The following is a 19,737-nucleotide window of genomic DNA, read 5'->3' as shown; positions in this document are numbered from 1 at the left end:
TGTGGGTGTTCAGCTGCCAAGGTCAACTGGGGAAAAAGCAAGGCTGTGATGGTGGGAGAGAGGCTGGGGGACCAGCTCACCCTGCCTGCAGAGCTCACCTGGAAAGAGGTGGGCTGAGGTATTTGGGAGTCTTCCTGGGGGACGAGACCAGCACAAAGAAAAACTGGGACAACATTGTAGAAATGGTGAAAGGACGGCTCAACAAGTGGAGGTGGCTCCTCCCAAAGATGTCATACAGAGGCAGGGTCCTGATCGCCAATAACCCGGTCTCGTCCTCCCTGTGGCACAGGTTGGCTTGCATGGATCCTCCGGGCCTGGCTCCTCTCCCAGATACAAAGGCTTTTAGTTGGGACAGGATGCACTGGGTCCCACAGAGTGTCCTCTTCCTTCTAACAGGGGGGGGGGGGGGCAGGGCCTGGTTCATTTGGCGAGCAGGGGTGCTGCCTTTCGCCTGAAATTCATCGAGAGGTTGCTGAATGGACCAGAGGACACTGTGTGGAGGGCTCTAGCCTGCTGCATCCTAAAGCGTTTTAACCTAAAGCGTGGGTATGGATTTTAATTTGTTTTTAATGGACAGCTCTCAGCTCAACAGGTCATCTCTTCCTAGTTTCTATAAAAGTGTTTTTACTGTGTGGAACCTGCACAGAGACAAAAACAGGACCATGGGACGGTCCTGGACTGTCCAGACTGGGCGGGCCCCTCCTTCTTTTCCCTGCTCCAGGCTGCAGGGGCCACTACTCTGGGACAGGTGGGCCCTGGCTGGAGGACTCTACTACATACTATTATGTAGTATCCTCCATGGGACTGTTTCTTTGGTGAATGCTGAGGTGGGGGACAGATGAGAGGGAGACAGTGTTTCACTGGGTGTCATCGTTTGTCTGCACTGTTTCTGTTTCCGCAGAGTGTGTTTGTGTGTATACATATGTACACAGTATGTGTTTGTGTATATGTTACATGACATTACATGTCATTTAGCAGACGCTTTTCTCCAAAGCGACTTACAATGGAATTTAGTACAATCAGCCAGGAGTGGAGTCGAACTTGCGACCATGATGTCTTAACCACTGAGCCACTCCACCCCCTATATGTGTACGTGTTTGTGTATATGTGTATGTGTGTATGTGTTTGTGTATATGTGTGTATGTGTATGTGTTTGTGTATATGTGTATGTGTATGTGTTTGTGTATATGTGTATATGTGTATATGTATGTGTTTGTGTATATGTGTATGTGTGTATGTGTTTGTGTATATGTGTTTGTGTATATGTGTATGTGTTTGTGTATATGTGTATGTGTTTGTGTATATGTGTATATGTATATGTGTTTGTGTTTGTGACCCTCACGTGAAGGATAAAGCAGTAGAAGATAATGTTGCGATGCCTGGTTTTATATTAGTTTTTGTCACTAGAGGGCGATGTCGGTTCGTTGTTCCGGAAAATAGGTTACTGTGCTCGTTCACGAATGCGTTGAGGGAAAGCATCTGCTCCCGCGGGCGCGCGCTCACGTTCCGGGAGGATGATGCGTCTGCTCAGAGGAGAGGAAGAAGAAGAGGGAGAAGAAGAGGGAGAAGAAGAAGGAGGAGAAGCAGCGGAGCAGAGGAACCGAGGAACCACCGACACACCGGCGGCCGACCTGCAGCTGCTCTCTACCGGCGCGTGATTGTGGAGGAAGAGCCGGAGTCGCGGAGCGAGGATGAAGAAGAGCAGCAGTAGACACAAGGTCCGTGAACGCACCATTCATTCTGTGTGTGTGTGTGTGTGTATGCGCGCGCACGTGAGGGTGTGCGTGCGTGCGTGCGTGCCAGACCAGGCGCACCGCCGCATTCTGGACCTGGTTCTATAGTGGTTTCACAGCAGAGGAGGTTTATTAGCAGGGCGTTAGCAGGGCGTTAGCAGTAGTCAAGGCAGGAGGTGAGCAGAGCCTGTACGAGGAGCTGGAGCCTGTTGTGATTTGTCTTATTTTGAACAGAGCAAAGCGATCCTGACACACAGGTTTGTTACTGTTGAAGGACCCAGAGATAGAGAGTGGACATGAATGCAGATGTTATGATGAAGAGCAGCACTTCAGTTCTGCAGAGGTTTAACTTTGATGCAGATGTCAGAGCTGACACCGTGTGCTCGTGAATGACAGAAGCCATGTGAGCGGGTGATTGTTGTGGCCCAGTGAGGTGGTGAACATGGCTAAGAGATGCCCATGTGCCCATGGACAAATAGGATATGGTGATTGATCATAAATCACTGTTATTGATCCTGCTGTTGAATAATTGATTGATCAGAAACTGAAGTTACTGAAAAAAAACATGATTTGTTTCGAGTCATCACGGTTGTGTGTTTCAGGGCGTTCAGGACCCGGGTCAGCTGGCGGTCCAGCAGCCAGACAAGGCGGGCTGGATCAGAAAGTTCTGTGGCCGTGGGATCTTCAGGGAGCTGTGGAGGAACCGGTTTGTGGTTCTGAGAGGAGACCACCTGTACATCTGTGACAAGGAGGTGAGTCTATGACTGTGAGACGGTCCCTGAACGCCTCACAGAGGACGGTCCCTGATAGTTGTGCTGTTGTGACGTCATCATGTCTCCCCAGGTGCTGACTGTTGTTGTTGTTGTTTGTGCAGGTGAAGGACGAACGTAAAGCCCAGGAAGTTTTCCACCTGGCAGATTACGAACGTTCGGAGGAATTGAGAAAAGCAAAGAGTCGCAGTAAAAAGAACCACAGTCGCTTCACGCTGCTGCGCTGTAATACACCAGGAACCACTGTGAGGCACAGACACCACAGACACATCACAGATACAGTCACAGACACATCACAGTCACATACACATCACAGACAGTCACAGTCACCGACACATCACAGACAGTCACAGACAGTCACAGACACATCACAGTCACAGGTACAGTCACATCACAGACACAGACTTCGATATCACAGACACATCACACACAGACTTCAGAGACACATCACAGACACAGTTACAGACACATCACAGTCACATACACATCACAGTCACAGACACATCACAGACAGTAACAGACACACCACAGTCACAGACACATCACAGTCACATACACATCACAGACAGTCACAGTCACCGACACATCACAGACAGTCACAGACACATCACAGTCACAGGTACAGTCACATCACAGACACAGACTTCGATATCACAGACACATCACACACAGACTTCAGAGACACATCACAGACACAGTTACAGACACATCACAGTCACAGACACATCACAGTCACAGACACATCACAGACAGTCACAGACACACCACAGTCACAGACACATCACAGTCACATCACAGACACAGACTTCGATATCACAGACACATCACACACAGACTTCAGAGACACATCACAGACACAGTTACAGACACATCACAGACACAGTCACATCACAGTCACATCACTGACACATCACAGTCACATCATAGACATAGACACATCACAGTCACAGACACATCACAGTCACAGGTACAGTCACATCACAGTCACAGGTACAGTCACATCACAGACACAGACTTCGATATCACAGACACATCACACACAGACTTCAGAGACACAGTTACAGACACATCACAGTCACAGACACATCACAGACAGTCACAGTCACAGACACATCACAGTCACAGGTACAGTCACATCACAGACACAGACTTCGATATCACAGACACATCACACACAGACTTCAGAGACACATCACAGACACAGTTACAGACACAGTCACATCATAGACATAGACACATCACAGGTACAATCACAGACACATCACAGACACAGACTTCATAGACATCACAGTCACATCACTGACACATCTAAATGTAGCTTCAGATTAGCACTGTTAGCCCGTCATAGCATTCTAGTTACACTTAAGCTAGCTAAACGTGTATGCTAGGTGTAGGTGTAAATGTGAACGTGTGTATGTGTGGGCGTGAACCTGTGGACGTGTGAAAGTGTGTATGTGTGGGCGTGAACCTGTGGGTGTGAACGTGTGTATGTGTGGGCGTGAGTGCGTGAACCTGTGGACGTGTGAATGTGTATACATGTGAATGTGTGGACATGTGGACGTGTGAATGTGTGTACGTGTGAATGTGTGGACATGTGGACGTGTGAATGTGTGTACGTGTGAATGTGTATACATGTGAATGTGTGAATGTGTAGACGTGTGGACGTGTGATCAGCTGATGTTTCCTCGCAGGCTCCTCCCCTGGTGTTTTTAGCCGTCAGTCCTGAGGACAAAGAATCGTGGGTCAACGCTCTGAACGTCGCAATCATCAAAGCAAAGAGTAACCGACTTTTAGATGAGGTCAGAGGTCACAGGATTTTAAGTTTGTTACATGTGATGATGTCATTGTTTTGGTACAGATATATATACTGTATATATGTCTGTGATCAGGTGACCATCGATGACGACGATGTTCTGACTCATCCGACCAGAGAACGAGCAAAGATCCATCATGTTCGCAGACTGCCCACTAGAGGGCACCTCCTGTCTGTGGTACTGACGTCTGTACTGTCTGTAACTTTATTGATAATCATAAACAGAAACAATGAGCAGCTTTTTATCACCCACCTCAGGCCTCGTCCTCTTCTCACGGCATGTTGACCCTTGACCTGGTGACTGAGGAGGACGCCCTCGGAGACTCCAGTTTGTCTTGGGAGAACAGTTTCCGGGTCGACCTGCAGAGGGGCGGTTCCTGTGGTCAGGTAGCAGTCGTAGGATCTTGTGGGGTCAGAGGTCGTCAGCGCGCAGGCACTGACGTCTCGAAGCTCAGGGTCACGACCAAAGAACCAAAGGTCAAGACGGGAAGTTTGCCCCGAGGCAGCGAATCCAGCTGGACCAGAGGGACACAGCTGGACATCCTGAAGACCAGAGAGACACAGCTGGACGTCCTGAAGACCAGAGAGGTTCAGGTGTGTGTGTGTGTGTGAGAGAGTGAGTGAGTGAGCGCTCAGTGTGTGTGAGAGAGTGAGTGAGTGAGAGCTCAGTGTGTGTGTGTGTGTGTGTGTGTCAGTCTTTCACTTCCTGTTGTTTCAGGTTCTTCAGTCTCAGTCAAAAACTCCTCAGTTGGAGAAAAAGGTCAAAGGTCAGGGTCGCAGTCGTTGCTCCTCTCTGGACCAGGTCCTGGCGAGGTATGAGAGACAAACACGTGTGTGTGAGGTCATATGACTTTGTCACCGACTCACCTCGTCTTCTTCTTCAGACCTGCTGTGATTCGTCGTTGTCCCACAGAAGATGAGGCGGTGGGTGGAGCTTGTGTGCAGCCTGTGGGCGGGGCTTGTGTGCAGCCAGTGGGTCAGTTACAGAGTCTGATTGCTCAGAAGATGCAGCGAGCTCAGGAGCTGCTGGAGGAGATGAGGCTGCAGGTTTGACTCTTTCAGTCTTTACTGGAATGAAACTGATGAAAAGATTAAAGAGTGAAAATAATGAATAGAGTGAAAATAATACAAAGAGTAAAGAGTGAAAATAATGAATAGAGTGAAAATAATACAAAGATTAAAGAGTGAAAATAATGAATAGGGTGAAAATAATGAATAGAGTGAAAATAATAGAAAGAGTAGAGTGAAAATAATGAAAAGAGTCAGTTTTAGCCCCGCGATAGGCGGGGTACACCCTGGACAGTTCGCCAGTCCATCGCAGGGCCACACACAGATAGAGACAAACAACCATTCACTCTCACACTAACTCCTATGGTCAATTTGGAGTGTCCAATTTACCTATCCCCACATTGCATGTTTTTGGACTGCAAGGCGAGAGTGCTAACCACTACACCACCGTGTGGCCCATAATGAAAAAGAGTGAAAATAATAAATAGAGTGAAAATAATACAAAGATTAAAGAGTGAAAATAATACAAAGAGTAAAGAGTGAAAATAATGAAAAGTGTAAAGAGTGAAAATAATGAAAAGAGTAAAGAGTGAAAATAATGAAAAGATTAAAGAGTGAAAATAATACAAAGAGTTAAGAGTGAAAATAATACAAAGATTAAAGAGTGAAAATAATGAAAAGAGTAGAGTGAAAATAATGAAAAGATTAAAGAGTGAAAATAATGAAAAGATTAAAGAGTGAAAATAATGAAAAGAGTAAAGAGTGAAAATAATACAAAGAGTAAAGAGTGAAAATAATACAAAGAGTGAAAATAATACAAAGATTAAAGAGTGAAAATAATGAAAAGAGTAAAGAGTGAAAATAATACAAAGATTAAAGAGTGAAAATAATACAAAGAGTAAAGAGTGAAAATAATGAAAAGAGTAAAGAGTGAAAATAATGAAAAGACTGAAAATAATGAAAAGAGTAAAGAGTGAAAATAATAAATAGAGTGAAAATAATGAAAAGATTAAAGAGTGAAAATAATACAAAGAGTAAAGAGTGAAAATAATGAAAAGTGTAAAGAGTGAAAATAATGAAAAGAGTAAAGAGTGAAAATAATGAAAAGATTAAAGAGTGAAAATAATTCAAAGAGTTAAGAGTGAAAATAATGAAAAGAGTGAAAATAATACAAAGATTAAAGAGTGAAAATAATGAAAAGAGTAAAGAGTGAAAATAATGAAAAGAGTGAAAATAATGAAAAGACTGAAAATAATGAAAAGACCGAAAATAATGAAAAGACTGAAAATAATACAAAGAATCAAGAGTGAAAATAATGAAAAGAGTAAAGAGTGAAAATAATGAAAAGAGTAAAGAGTGAAAATAATGAAAAGAGTGAAAATAATGAAAAGACTGAAAATAATGAAAAGACCGAAAATAATGAAAAGACTGAAAATAATACAAAGAATCAAGAGTGAAAATAATGAAAAGAGTAAAGAGTGAAAATAATGAAAAGAGTAAAGAGTGAAAATAATGAAAAGAGTAAAGAGTGAAAATAATACAAAGATTAAAGAGTGAAAATAATACAAAGAGTAAAGAGTGAAAATAATGAAAAGAGTAAAGAGTGAAAATAATGAAAAGACTGAAAATAATGAAAAGAGTAAAGAGTGAAAATAATACAAAGAGTAAAGAGTGAAAATAATGAAAAGATTAAAGAGTGAAAATAATGAAAAGAGTAAAGAGTGAAAATAATGAAAAGAGTAAAGAGTGAAAATGATGAAAAGACTGAAAATAATACAAAGATTAAAGAGTGAAAATAATGAAAAGATTAAAGAGTGAAAATAATGAAAAAGTAAAGAGTGAAAATAATACAAAGATTAAAGAGTGAAAATAATACAAAGAGTAAAGAGCGAAAATAATAGAAAGAGTAAAGAGTGAAAATAATGAAAAGATTAAAGAGTGAAAATAATACAAAGAGTAAAGAGTGAAAATAATGAAAAGAGTAAAGAGTGAAAATAATGAAAAGAGTAAAGAGTGAAAATAATGAAAAGAGTAAAGAGTGAAAATGATACAAAGATTAAAGAGTGAAAATAATGAAAAGATTAAAGAGTGAAAATAATGAAAAAGTAAAGAGTGAAAATAATACAAAGATTAAAGAGTGAAAATAATACAAAGAGTAAAGAGCGAAAATAATAGAAAGAGTAAAGAGTGAAAATAATGAAAAGATTAAAGAGTGAAAATAATACAAAGAGTGAAGACTGAAAATAATGAAAAGATTAAAGAGTGAAAATACTCAAAAGATTAGAGTGAAAATAATGAAAAAAGTAAAGAGTGAAAATAATGAAAAGACTGAAAATAATACAAAGATTAAAGAGTGAAAATAATGAAAAGATTAAAGAGTGAAAATAATACAAAGATTAAAGAGTGAAAATAATGAAAAGAGTAAAGAGTGAAAATAATGAAAAGACTGAAAATAATACAAAGAGTAAAGAGTGAAAATAGTACAAAGATTAAAGAGTGAAAATAATGAAAAGAGTAAAGAGTGAAAATAATGAAAAGAGTAAAGAGTGAAAATAATGAAAAGACTGAAAATAATACAAAGATTAAAGAGTGAAAATAATGAAAAGAGTAAAGAGTGAAAATAATACAAAGAGTAAAGAGTGAAAATAATGAAAAGATTAAAGAGTGAAAATAATGAATAGAGTAAAGAGTGAAAATAATGAAAAGAGTAAAGAGTGAAAATAATGAAAAGATTAAAGAGTGAAAATAATGAAAAGAGTAAAGAGTGAAAATAATGAAAAGAGTAAAGAGTGAAAATAATGAAAAGACTGAAAATAATACAAAGATTAAAGAGTGAAAATAATACAAAGATTAAAGAGTGAAAATAATGAAAAGACTGAAAATAATACAAAGATTAAAGAGTGAAAATAATGAAAAGATTAAAGAGTGAAAATAATACAAAGATTAAAGAGTGAAAATAATGAAAAGAGTAAAGAGTGAAAATAATGAAAAGACTGAAAATAATACAAAGAGTAAAGAGTGAAAATAATACAAAGATTAAAGAGTGAAAATAATGAAAAGAGTAAAGAGTGAAAATAATGAAAAGAGTAAAGAGTGAAAATAATGAAAAGACTGAAAATAATACAAAGAGTAAAGAGTGAAAATAATGAAAAGAGTGAAAATAATACAAAGATTAAAGAGTGAAAATAATGAAAAGAGTAAAGAGTGAAAATAATGAAAAGAGTGAAAATAATGAAAAGAGTAAAGAGTGAAAATAATGAAAAGATTAAAGAGTGAAAATAATGAAAAGAGTAAAGAGTGAAAATAATGAAAGGATTAAAGAGTGAAAATAATACAAAGAGTGAAGAGTGAAAATAATGAAAAGATTAAAGAGTGAAAATAATACAAAGAGTAAAGAGTGAAAATAATGAAAAGACTGAAAATAATACAAAGAGTAAAGAGTGAAAATAATGAAAAGATTAAAGAGTGAAAATAATGAAAAGAGTGAAAATAATGAAAAGACTGAAAATAATGAAAAGACCGAAAATAATGAAAAGACTGAAAATAATACAAAGAATCAAGAGTGAAAATAATGAAAAGAGTAAAGAGTGAAAATAATACAAAGATTAAAGAGTGAAAATAATACAAAGAGTAAAGAGTGAAAATAATGAAAAGAGTAAAGAGTGAAAATAATGAAAAGACTGAAAATAATGAAAAGAGTAAAGAGTGAAAATAATACAAAGAGTAAAGAGTGAAAATAATGAAAAGATTAAAGAGTGAAAATAATGAAAAGAGTAAAGAGTGAAAATAATGAAAAGAGTAAAGAGTGAAAATGATGAAAACACTGAAAATAATACAAAGATTAAAGAGTGAAAATAATGAAAAGATTAAAGAGTGAAAATAATGAAAAAGTAAAGAGTGAAAATAATACAAAGATTAAAGAGTGAAAATAATACAAAGAGTAAAGAGCGAAAATAATAGAAAGAGTAAAGAGTGAAAATAATGAAAAGATTAAAGAGTGAAAATAATACAAAGAGTAAAGAGTGAAAATAATGAAAAGAGTAAAGAGTGAAAATAATGAAAAGACTGAAAATAATGAAAAGAGTAAAGAGTGAAAATAATACAAAGAGTAAAGAGTGAAAATAATGAAAAGATTAAAGAGTGAAAATAATGAAAAGAGTAAAGAGTGAAAATGATGAAAAGACTGAAAATAATACAAAGATTAAAGAGTGAAAATAATGAAAAGATTAAAGAGTGAAAATAATGAAAAGAGTAAAGAGTGAAAATAATACAAAGAGTAAAGAGTGAAAATAATGAAAAGATTAAAGAGTGAAAATAATGAAAAGAGTAAAGAGTGAAAATGATGAAAAGACTGAAAATAATACAAAGATTAAAGAGTGAAAATAATGAAAAGATTAAAGAGTGAAAATAATGAAAAAGTAAAGAGTGAAAATAATACAAAGATTAAAGAGTGAAAATAATACAAAGAGTAAAGAGCGAAAATAATAGAAAGAGTAAAGAGTGAAAATAATGAAAAGATTAAAGAGTGAAAATAATACAAAGAGTGAAGACTGAAAATAATGAAAAGATTAAAGAGTGAAAATACTCAAAAGATTAGAGTGAAAATAATGAAAAAAGTAAAGAGTGAAAATAATGAAAAGACTGAAAATAATACAAAGATTAAAGAGTGAAAATAATGAAAAGATTAAAGAGTGAAAATAATACAAAGATTAAAGAGTGAAAATAATGAAAAGAGTAAAGAGTGAAAATAATGAAAAGACTGAAAATAATACAAAGAGTAAAGAGTGAAAATAATGAAAAGAGTAAAGAGTGAAAATAATGAAAAGAGTAAAGAGTGAAAATAATGAAAAGACTGAAAATAATACAAAGAGTAAAGAGTGAAAATAATACAAAGATTAAAGATTGAAAATAATGAAAATAGTAAAGAGTGAAAATAATGAAAAGAGTAAAGAGTGAAAATAATAAATAGAGTAAAGAGTGAAAATAATGAAAAGAGTAAAGAGTGAAAATAATGAAAAGATTAAAGAGTGAAAATAATGAAAAGAGTAAAGAGTGAAAATAATGAAAAGAGTAAAGAGTGAAAATAATGAAAAGACTGAAAATAATACAAAGATTAAAGAGTGAAAATAATACAAAGATTAAAGAGTGAAAATAATGAAAAAGTAAAGAGTGAAAATAATACAAAGATTAAAGAGTGAAAATAATACAAAGAGTAAAGAGCGAAAATAATAGAAAGAGTAAAGAGTGAAAATAATGAAAAGATTAAAGAGTGAAAATAATACAAAGAGTAAAGAGTGAAAATAATGAAAAGAGTAAAGAGTGAAAATAATGAAAAGAGTAAAGAGTGAAAATGATGAAAAGACTGAAAATAATACAAAGATTAAAGAGTGAAAATAATGAAAAGATTAAAGGGTGAAAATAATGAAAAAGTAAAGAGTGAAAATAATGAAAAGATTAAAGAGTGAAAATAATGAATAGAGTAAAGAGTGAAAATAATGAAAAGAGTAAAGAGTGAAAATTATGAAAAGAGTAAAGAGTGAAAATAATACTAAGAGTAAAGGGTGATGACTGAGCCTTGATTGACAGGAACTGCAGAAAAGCAGAACAGAGCGAGGAGGAAGATCAACGTTGACCAAGAATATCGACTCTCCTCTTCTTCATCACCTCAGAGGCTCCGACTCTCCTCACTGCAGGTCCAGACTCCTCCCACTGCAATGACACTGCAACACTGTGACGAAACTGCAACACCGACGACACTGTGACGAAACTAAAACACTTACCACACTGTGACGACACTGTGACAACACTGTGACGCCACAGTGACGAAACTAAAACACTTACCACACTGTGACGACACTATGACACTGTGACGCCACAGTGACGAAACTGCAACACTGACGACACTGTGACAACACTGCGACACTGACGACACTGTGACGAAACTGCATCACTGATGAAACTGCAACACTTACGACACTGACGAAACTGCAACACTTACGACACTGTGACGAAACTGAAACACTTACGACACTGACGAAACTGCAACACTTACGACACTGACGAAACTGCAACACTTACGACACTGTGACGAAACTGAAACACTTACGACACTGACGAAACTGCAACACTTACGACACTGTGACGAAACTGAAACACTTACGACACTGTGACGAAACTGTATCACTGATGAAACTGCAACACTTACGACACTGACGAAACTGAAACACTTACGACACTGTGACGAAACTGAAACACTTACGACACTGTGACGAAACTGAAACACTTACGACACTGTGACGAAACTGTAACACTTACGAAACTGTGACGAAACTGTAACACTTACGACACTGTGACGAAACTGTAACACTTACGAAACTGTGACGAAACTGCATCACTAATGAAACTGCAACACTGACGACACTGTGACGAAACTAAAACACTTACCACACTGTGACAACACTGTGACACTGTGATGCCACAGTGACGAAACTAAAACACTTACCACACTGTGACGACACTGTGACACTGTGACGCCACAGTGACGAAACTGCAACACTGACGACACTGTGACAACACTGCGACACTGACGACACTGTGACGAAACTGCAACACTTACGACACTGACGAAACTGCAACACTTACGACACTGTGACGAAACTGAAACACTTACGACACTGTGACGAAACTGAAACACTTACGACACTGTGACAACACTGCAACACTGAGACGAAACTGCGACACTGACGAAACTGTGATGACACTGCAACACTGACGACACTGTGACGAAACTGTAACACTTACGGCACTATGAAAACACTGACGACACTGTGATGAAACTGCGACACTGACGACACTGTGACGAAACTGTAACACTTAGGACACTGTGACGAAACTGTTACACTGACGACACTGTGACGAAACTGCAACACTGACGACACTGTGACAAAAATGCAACACTGGCGACACTGTGACGAAACTGTTACACTGACGACACTGTGACGAAACTGTGACACTTACGACACTGTGACGAAACTGTAACACTTAGGACACTGTGACAAAACTGCAACACTGACGACACTGTGACGAAACTGCAACACTTACGACACTGTGACGAAACTGCATCACTGACGACACTGGGACAAAACTGCGACACTGACGACACTGTGACGAAACTGCATCACTGACGACACTGGGACGAAACTGCGACACTGACGACACTGGGACAAAACTGTGACACTTACGACACTGTGACGAAACTGTAACACTTAGGACACTGTGACAAAACTGCAACACTGACGACACTGTGACGAAACTGTGACACTTACGACACTGTGACGAAACTGTAACACTTAGGACACTGTGACAAAACTGCAACACTGACGACACTGTGACACTGACGACACTGTGACGAAACTGCAACACTGACGACACTGTGACGAAACTGCAACACTGACGACACTGTGACACTGACGACACTGTGACGAAACTGCAACACTGACGACACTGTGACACTGACGACACTGTGACGAAACTGCAACACTTACGACACTGTGACGAAACTGCATCACTGACGACACTGGGACAAAACTGCGACACTGACGACACTGACGACACTGTGACGAAACTGCAACACTGACGACACTGATGAAACTGCAACACTGACGACACTGTGACGAAACTGCAACACTGATGAAACTGCAACACTGACGACACTGTGACGAAACTGTTACACTGACGACACTGTGACGAAACTGTGACACTTACGACACTGTGACGAAACTGTAACACTTAGGACACTGTGACAAAACTGCAACACTGACGACACTGTGACGAAACTGCAACACTTACGACACTGTGACGAAACTGCATCACTGACGACACTGGGACAAAACTGCGACACTGACGACACTGTGACGAAACTGTGACACTTACGACACTGGGACAAAACTGCGACACTGACGACACTGACGACACTGTGACGAAACTGCAACACTGACGACACTGATGAAACTGCAACACTGACGACACTGTGACGAAACTGCAACACTGATGAAACTGCAACACTGACGACACTGTGACGAAACTGTTACACTGACGACACTGTGACGAAACTGTGACACTTACGACACTGTGACGAAACTGTAACACTTAGGACACTGTGACAAAACTGCAACACTGACGACACTGTGACGAAACTGTGACACTTACGACACTGTGACGAAACTGTAACACTTAGGACACTGTGACGAAACTGCAACACTGACGACACTGTGACACTGACGACACTGTGACGAAACTGCAACACTGACGACACTGTGACACTGACGACACTGTGACGAAACTGCAACACTTACGACACTGTAAGGAAACTGCATCACTGACGACACTGGGACAAAACTGCGACACTGACGACACTGTGACGAAACTGCGACACTGATGAAACTGCAACACTGACGACACTGTGACGAAACTGCAACACTGACGACACTGATGAAACTGCAACACTGACGACACTGTGACGAAACTGTGACACTGACGACACTGACGAAACTGTAACACTGACGACACTGTGAAAACACTGCGACACTGTGACGAAACTACGACACTGTGACGAAACTGTTACACTGACGACACTGTGACGAACTGTAACACTTAGGATACTGTGACGAAACTGCAACACTGACGACACTGTGACACTGTGACAAAAATGCAACACTGACGACACTGTGACGAAACTGCAACACTGACGACACTGTGACGAAACTGCAACACTGACGACACTGTGACGAAACTGTAACACTTAGGACACTGTGACGAAACTGCAACACTGACGACACTGTGATGAAACTGCGACACTGACGACACTGTGATGAAACTGCGACACTGACGACACTGTGAAAACACTGCGGCACTGTGACGAAACTGCAACACTGACAACGAAGTATTAACAGTGTTATTACAACATTATTACAGTATCAATAATCAGCCGTTTCAATACGTGAGCAAGGAATTGACTGATGGCTCAGCCACGCCCCCTAGGTTCACTGACTATTGACACTGTGTCATGCAAGCAGCTGTTAGCATTCGCTGTAAACCCCAGATGTTTGGTGATTAAATGTTATGTTCTGTCGTCCTTCAGCAGGTCGTCTCCAAGGAGCAGGAGCAGCGACTGTCCTCGTCTCCGCGGCAAAGAGTCTCCTCGTCTGCGAGGACGAGATTCTCCGCGATCCAAAGCCAAAAGAAATCGCTGCAGAGGAACCGAATCACCACGCTCAAGAAGATGCAACTCACCTGCTGCTCCAGCCCACGATTCCCCAAAGAGCCTGTCCAACTACGTGTCCAACGCCAGCGACGCGTCCAACGCCGAGTCCAACGCCGAGTCCAACGCCAACGACGACTCTTCTATGCAGAAATCATGTAAATCTCCTTTGAGCGTCGGAGACTCCGCCTCCTCTCAGGTTAAAGTGTCACGTCCAGAATCTTCTCGTTCAAACTCCCAGACGGAGTCACCTCAGGCTCTGCTGACCACGCCCCCCTCCCTGCTGCCAGAGGACGAGGCAGAGATGAGGCGTGCTGAGGCAGAGCGCCTCCTTCAGGAAGCTGTGTCATCTTGGAAGGAGGCACAGGAAGTTCTACAGGAAGTGAAGGAGCTTCAGAGTCGGACGCTGCAGCGACGTCAGAAGAAGACGCACAACAACATGACATCAGCGGCAGAAGAGGACACGCCCACCTCGCCAACATCAGCAGAAGAGGACGACGGGTCTGAGATGCCGTGACACGATTTTTCTTCTTATTTTCGTAATTTTAACGTCTTTAAGCACAAACAAAATCAGGGAAAAAGACAAAACTTTTGAAAGTGTTTGATTATTGGACGATTTGAACACCAGCGATCTTCAGTTCTTCCTCTGTCGCCCCCTGTCTGTCACTGCTGCCACTGTCTGTGTGACACTGTGTCAATAAAGTTTTCATGGAGATTAGTCTTAACGATGCTGCACTGTTTGTCTTTAAAGTGAAATGTTTTTGTTGTTTTTTAAAAAGACGATATTTCAAGATGTTTTTACTAGAAACTTTTTCATCTGTGAAATGCTAACAATGCTAACAGTGGGTGTGGTAAAGCCTGTCATGGCCGACTTTGTAGCAGGAGTTGCTGAAGTGATGTGAAAATGATTGTTAAAAAATGGTCGTTTTTTTACTTTAAATACGTAAACAACGTACCCACAATGCACTTCAGCAACATGTGACACATTTACAGAAGGAGCAGCGTTTTATTATAATGTCTTTGATAATAATGTAAAGTTTGTTTAATGTTACCAACGTTAAACCTGTGATTGAAACATTTTTAAATGTGAGTTTAAACGGCGACAAAGTTCAGGGACAAAAATGTGAGAAAATAAGCAATAAAAGAATAAAAAAACAATAAAAACCTTTTAGGAGGGGGCGTAGCCTAGATTTGACCAGGACAACTGGTAACATTTTGGGAAATTGTCCTTCACGACTTCTGCTCCTTTAAATATATAAATATGTTATTAAATTACAATGATGTAAAAATGTTTGTTGTAAACATTAATTCTTTATGTAAAAATGTCTTGTCTTTTTTTCTTTAATCAAATATGAAAAAGTTTTTATTGACGTTTTAGTTTAAATCACTGCAAAGCATTGTGGGTAAAAAAAAGGCAGGGTTTTGTCTTTTTTTAGATTTTAATAAACAAAATAAAACATGTTCAAAATTGTATTTATTTAACTGCTCATTATTTCATTAGCTTAGCTTTCAGTTTATTGCTTTTGTATATTCTAGTATATTCATGAGTTTGTTGGGTTAGTTAGCCTAACACAGCTAACTCAGCTGACATTAACATCAACAGCTGCTAAGCTAACTCAGCTAATGTTAACATCAACAGCTGCTAAGCTGACTCAGCTAATGTTAACATCAACAGCTGCTAAGCTGACTCAGCTAATGTTAACATCAACAGCTGCTAAGCTGACTCAGCTAATGTTAACAGCCGGTGGCTGTGCGTCACAGTAAAGTGCAGAGCATTCTGGGACTTTTCAGCGCTGATGAAAATGACGCTCATGCCAACATGGCCATGATGAAAAAAGACTGGTGACAAACAGGAAGTCAAATGGTCGCTCCTGTGTCATCATGACAAACATTCAGTGGAATCTAGCCGACACGTGTTCAGGTGTCGCCCCCTGCAGGTGGTCAGTGGGAGGAGCCTGAAGGTCTGGACAGCAGCTGCTGAGTCATCATTTAAATCAATTACATATTGATTAAAAACAGTTTTTTCTTTTTATTGAAAAACTTTTCACCACAAAATTCAGGGTTTTTTGACAATGGCTGGGGTCGAAGGTCAGAGGAAACATATTTACAGTATTGCCATAACAACCTGAGCGACCTTTGACCATTACACTCTTAAAAACACTACTTTACATCCAAAGACCCAGGTCACGACAACTATCTCCTGATCAATATTTGCTCTTTTCACCAGTAGATGGCGTCAGGAACACTTTATAAAACACAGACGAGTGGGCGGAGTTAAAATGCCTGTTTCAAAAAGTGTACAAAAAAAAAAGCTAAAAGTTTACAATAGAGGAAAAAACAGGTGTTTCCACGCTCAGACTCCGCCCCCACAATGCATTGCACATGTGCCTTCAGGTGACTTCATGTCATCACAGGAAGTGGAGACGGGGACATGTTTACGTGTTACATAGGATGTTTTCAGGAGGCGGAGCCTAAAGAAGTACCAGTGACAGTCTAAATAATAAAAAAAACTAACTCCATCCACCCCAAAGATTCCCTACAATAAATCTAACACAGGAACACGACGGGGGCGGAGAAACATGATCCTGAAGTTCCTGTAGTGGGAGGAGCTCTGGTTCAATTATGATGATTATGGCTTGAGCTCAGAGGGCTGAGTCCAGATCTCAAATGAAGTGCAGACAAGATTCAGTTTTAGTCCCAGGATAACGACATCACACACACACTGAGACAGGACGTGGACTAATGAGACAAGACCTGGACTAATGAGACAGGACGTGGACTAATGAGACTGGACGTGGACTAATGAGACTGGACGTGGACATGGACTAATGAGACAGGACGTGGACTAATGAGACTGGACGTGGACATGGACTAATGAGACTGGACGTGGACTAATGAGACAGGACCAGAGTTTAAAGGGAAACATTTGGTTGAGATAAAATCTTGTCTAAAAACAGACGTGTCCCTCGTCCTGATGTTTGTTGTGAGGTGGACATCGGGTCCAGACAGAAACATAAAGACACTCATGGACTAATTGTCTTCATCATCGTCGTCGTCATCGTCATCGTCCTCGCCTTCATCGTCCACGTCCCTCTTCCTCTTCTGTCTTTGAACGCCTGGCTGATCGTCTGCACAGAGAGAGAGAACCAATCAGAGGAGGTCAGGAGGTCGGTGTCAGGACCAATCATAGCTCAGTCATTTCATCAATACTCATTGATCCTGAAGACCAGGGTTCTTTAGTCCAGTGGCGCCAACAGTGTTAGCTACAGTGATGCCAACACTATTAGCTACAGTGATGCCAACAGTGTTAGCTACAGTGATGCCAACACTGTTAGCTACAGTGGCCCCACCAGTGTTAGCTACAGTGGCCCCACCAGTGTTAGCTACAGTGGCCCCACCAGTGTTAGCTTCAGCGGCACTACCAGTGTTAGCTTCAGTGGCGCCAACAGTGTTAGCTACAGTTAGCTACAGTAGCACCGTGAGCGTTGAGTTACTGTTTCTAAGATTAACAAAGTAAGCACACATACAAACATTTGTTTGTCATGAGTGAAGCCCAAACATCCCTGGTTCAGGACCACTTCAGTCCTAGTTCAGATCAAGCATTAATGTCACAGCTCACCTTCCTCTTCTTCCTCTCCATAGTCATCTTCATCCTCCTGAGAGGAAGAAGAAAAGGGTTAAATATTTCAAAATAAAAGACAGCTGTTGGCATGGACAGTGAAGGGGACATATGTCACGTTTGTGCTATTAGCATTGTTAGCAACCTACAATCAAGTGTGTATGGTGTGTTCACCTGAAAGCTACGTCCCACTTGTCCTCCCTCTGCTGCATCATCATCATCATCATCATCATCATCGTCCTCATCATAGTCTCCGGGCGGTCTGTCCTCGTCCTCCTCTGTGAAAACAGACAGTTTTCAGAAACGACGCCCACACTGAGGCTCCTCCCTCTCGTGGCGGTCACTCACCTTCGTCCTCGTCCTCAGAGTCGGGCGCCTCGTTGTCGTCCTGGTCAAAACCGTCCAGGTAAGTGATCTGAGGCAGGAGCTCAAAGACAGAGTCTCTGTAGTCATCCAGAGACGTCACCTCACAGTTAAACAGGTCCACACTCTGGAGACTCTTCAGGCTTTGCTGTAGGACACAAGAGACACAGGACACAGGAGACACATGAGAGACAGGACACAGGTACAAATAATTATTTACTTTATGATGATGACTTGAGTTTAACAGCTGCTTCACAATTCAAGCAGTCCATGTCTGACCCGTCGCCAGACCTCAATGTTAAGGGGGGCATATGAAATGTATGGGGGGGCACAGTTATTAACCTATAGTACTTCTATTCTTTATCATCCTCTATTCACGCAGCATGTAATCATCACGTTAACCAACAGCAATATGAGCAGATATAGCAACAACTAGAGATGTTCCGATTTTTTTCCCTCCCGATACTTGTGCTGTGGGTATCGGCCGATACAGAGTAACGATAACGATACCAGTGAGTTATAAAAAAAAATATATCATACTACGCCTGCATGACTGTGATATGATTATCATTGGTGGTAAGGTTTGGCTCAGGTTAAACCCTCTGTAAAACATGAACTAATACAGCAAATGGACACCATTTATTTTTTACCAGTGATATGTTATTTTGTTTTTCAGCTTGTACGTTTGTTTTGACTCTGGTCCAAACACCGCTGCACTGGCAGAGCTTCATGTTTCCATGACGACTGACCGGGAAAGGATGTGCGTGACATCATTTTTACATGACTCCAGATTGTTAAAATGAGTCTCTGAAGTAACGCTAAAGTTTAAAAACAGAGGCATACATACGCAGGACACAGGTACGCTGGTTAGTCGTAGCGCTGCTCTTTTCGTTTAATAAACGGGCCGCTCCAGTTTGACTGTAGGTGCGCTAACAGAGCTAGCGCAGCTAACAACACTAACAGAGCTAACTGGTAAATACTGCCAAACCGCCGACATGATGAGCTAATGTTAGCTCCTTGTCTACAGGTGTCGGGTGATCAGTTCTTCTTCACACCTCTAAAAAAAAGCACAGTGCAACTGTTTCAAGAGCGGCGAAGAAGAACCGCGTCAGCGCTAACGGAGCTCTAATAAATTATGTGGTATCGGATCGGTGCATGGACTCCAGTACTCG

The 19,737-nt window shown here is 40.4% G+C and overlaps 2 protein-coding genes across 5 annotated transcripts in view; one reads left to right on the top strand and one right to left on the bottom strand.

Annotated features, from left to right (window-relative positions):
- The first annotated feature begins 1,391 nt into the window (after positions 1-1,391).
- On the top strand, positions 1,392-16,054 carry plekho1a (pleckstrin homology domain containing, family O member 1a). Of its 4 annotated transcripts, none has more exons than XM_058619207.1 (10): positions 1,400-1,718; positions 2,336-2,485; positions 2,608-2,748; positions 4,195-4,302; positions 4,393-4,494; positions 4,575-4,910; positions 5,035-5,129; positions 5,201-5,363; positions 10,911-11,017; positions 14,467-16,054. In XM_058619207.1, exons 1-10 carry the CDS (start codon positions 1,692-1,694, stop codon positions 15,098-15,100), a joined length of 1,863 nt encoding a protein of 620 aa, XP_058475190.1. In that variant the 5' UTR covers positions 1,400-1,691; the 3' UTR covers positions 15,101-16,054. The 4 variants fall into 4 exon arrangements, with proteins under 4 accessions (XP_058475188.1, XP_058475186.1, XP_058475190.1 ...); XM_058619206.1 differs by having other exon boundaries at positions 1,403-1,718; positions 14,464-16,054; XM_058619205.1 differs by having other exon boundaries at positions 1,392-1,718; positions 4,195-4,494.
- Positions 16,055-16,592: 538 nt separating this feature from the next.
- Positions 16,593-19,737, bottom strand: part of LOC131447434 (acidic leucine-rich nuclear phosphoprotein 32 family member E-like) — a 6,046-nt gene continuing 2,901 nt past the window's right edge. Inside the window, exons 4-7 of the mRNA XM_058619220.1 lie at positions 18,551-18,713; positions 18,377-18,480; positions 18,203-18,239; positions 16,593-17,711 (exon numbers count right to left, since the gene is read on the bottom strand). Coding sequence (XP_058475203.1) covers positions 17,614-17,711; positions 18,203-18,239; positions 18,377-18,480; positions 18,551-18,713 — 402 coding nt within the window. The 3' untranslated portion in view covers positions 16,593-17,613. The remainder of the gene's footprint in view (positions 17,712-18,202; positions 18,240-18,376; positions 18,481-18,550; positions 18,714-19,737) is intronic.

The sequence above is a fragment of the Solea solea genome, chromosome 20 (genome assembly GCF_958295425.1).
Source record: "Solea solea chromosome 20, fSolSol10.1, whole genome shotgun sequence".
NCBI lineage: Eukaryota > Metazoa > Chordata > Actinopteri > Pleuronectiformes > Soleidae > Solea > Solea solea.
This window is presented reverse-complemented; position numbering and strand designations above follow the sequence as displayed.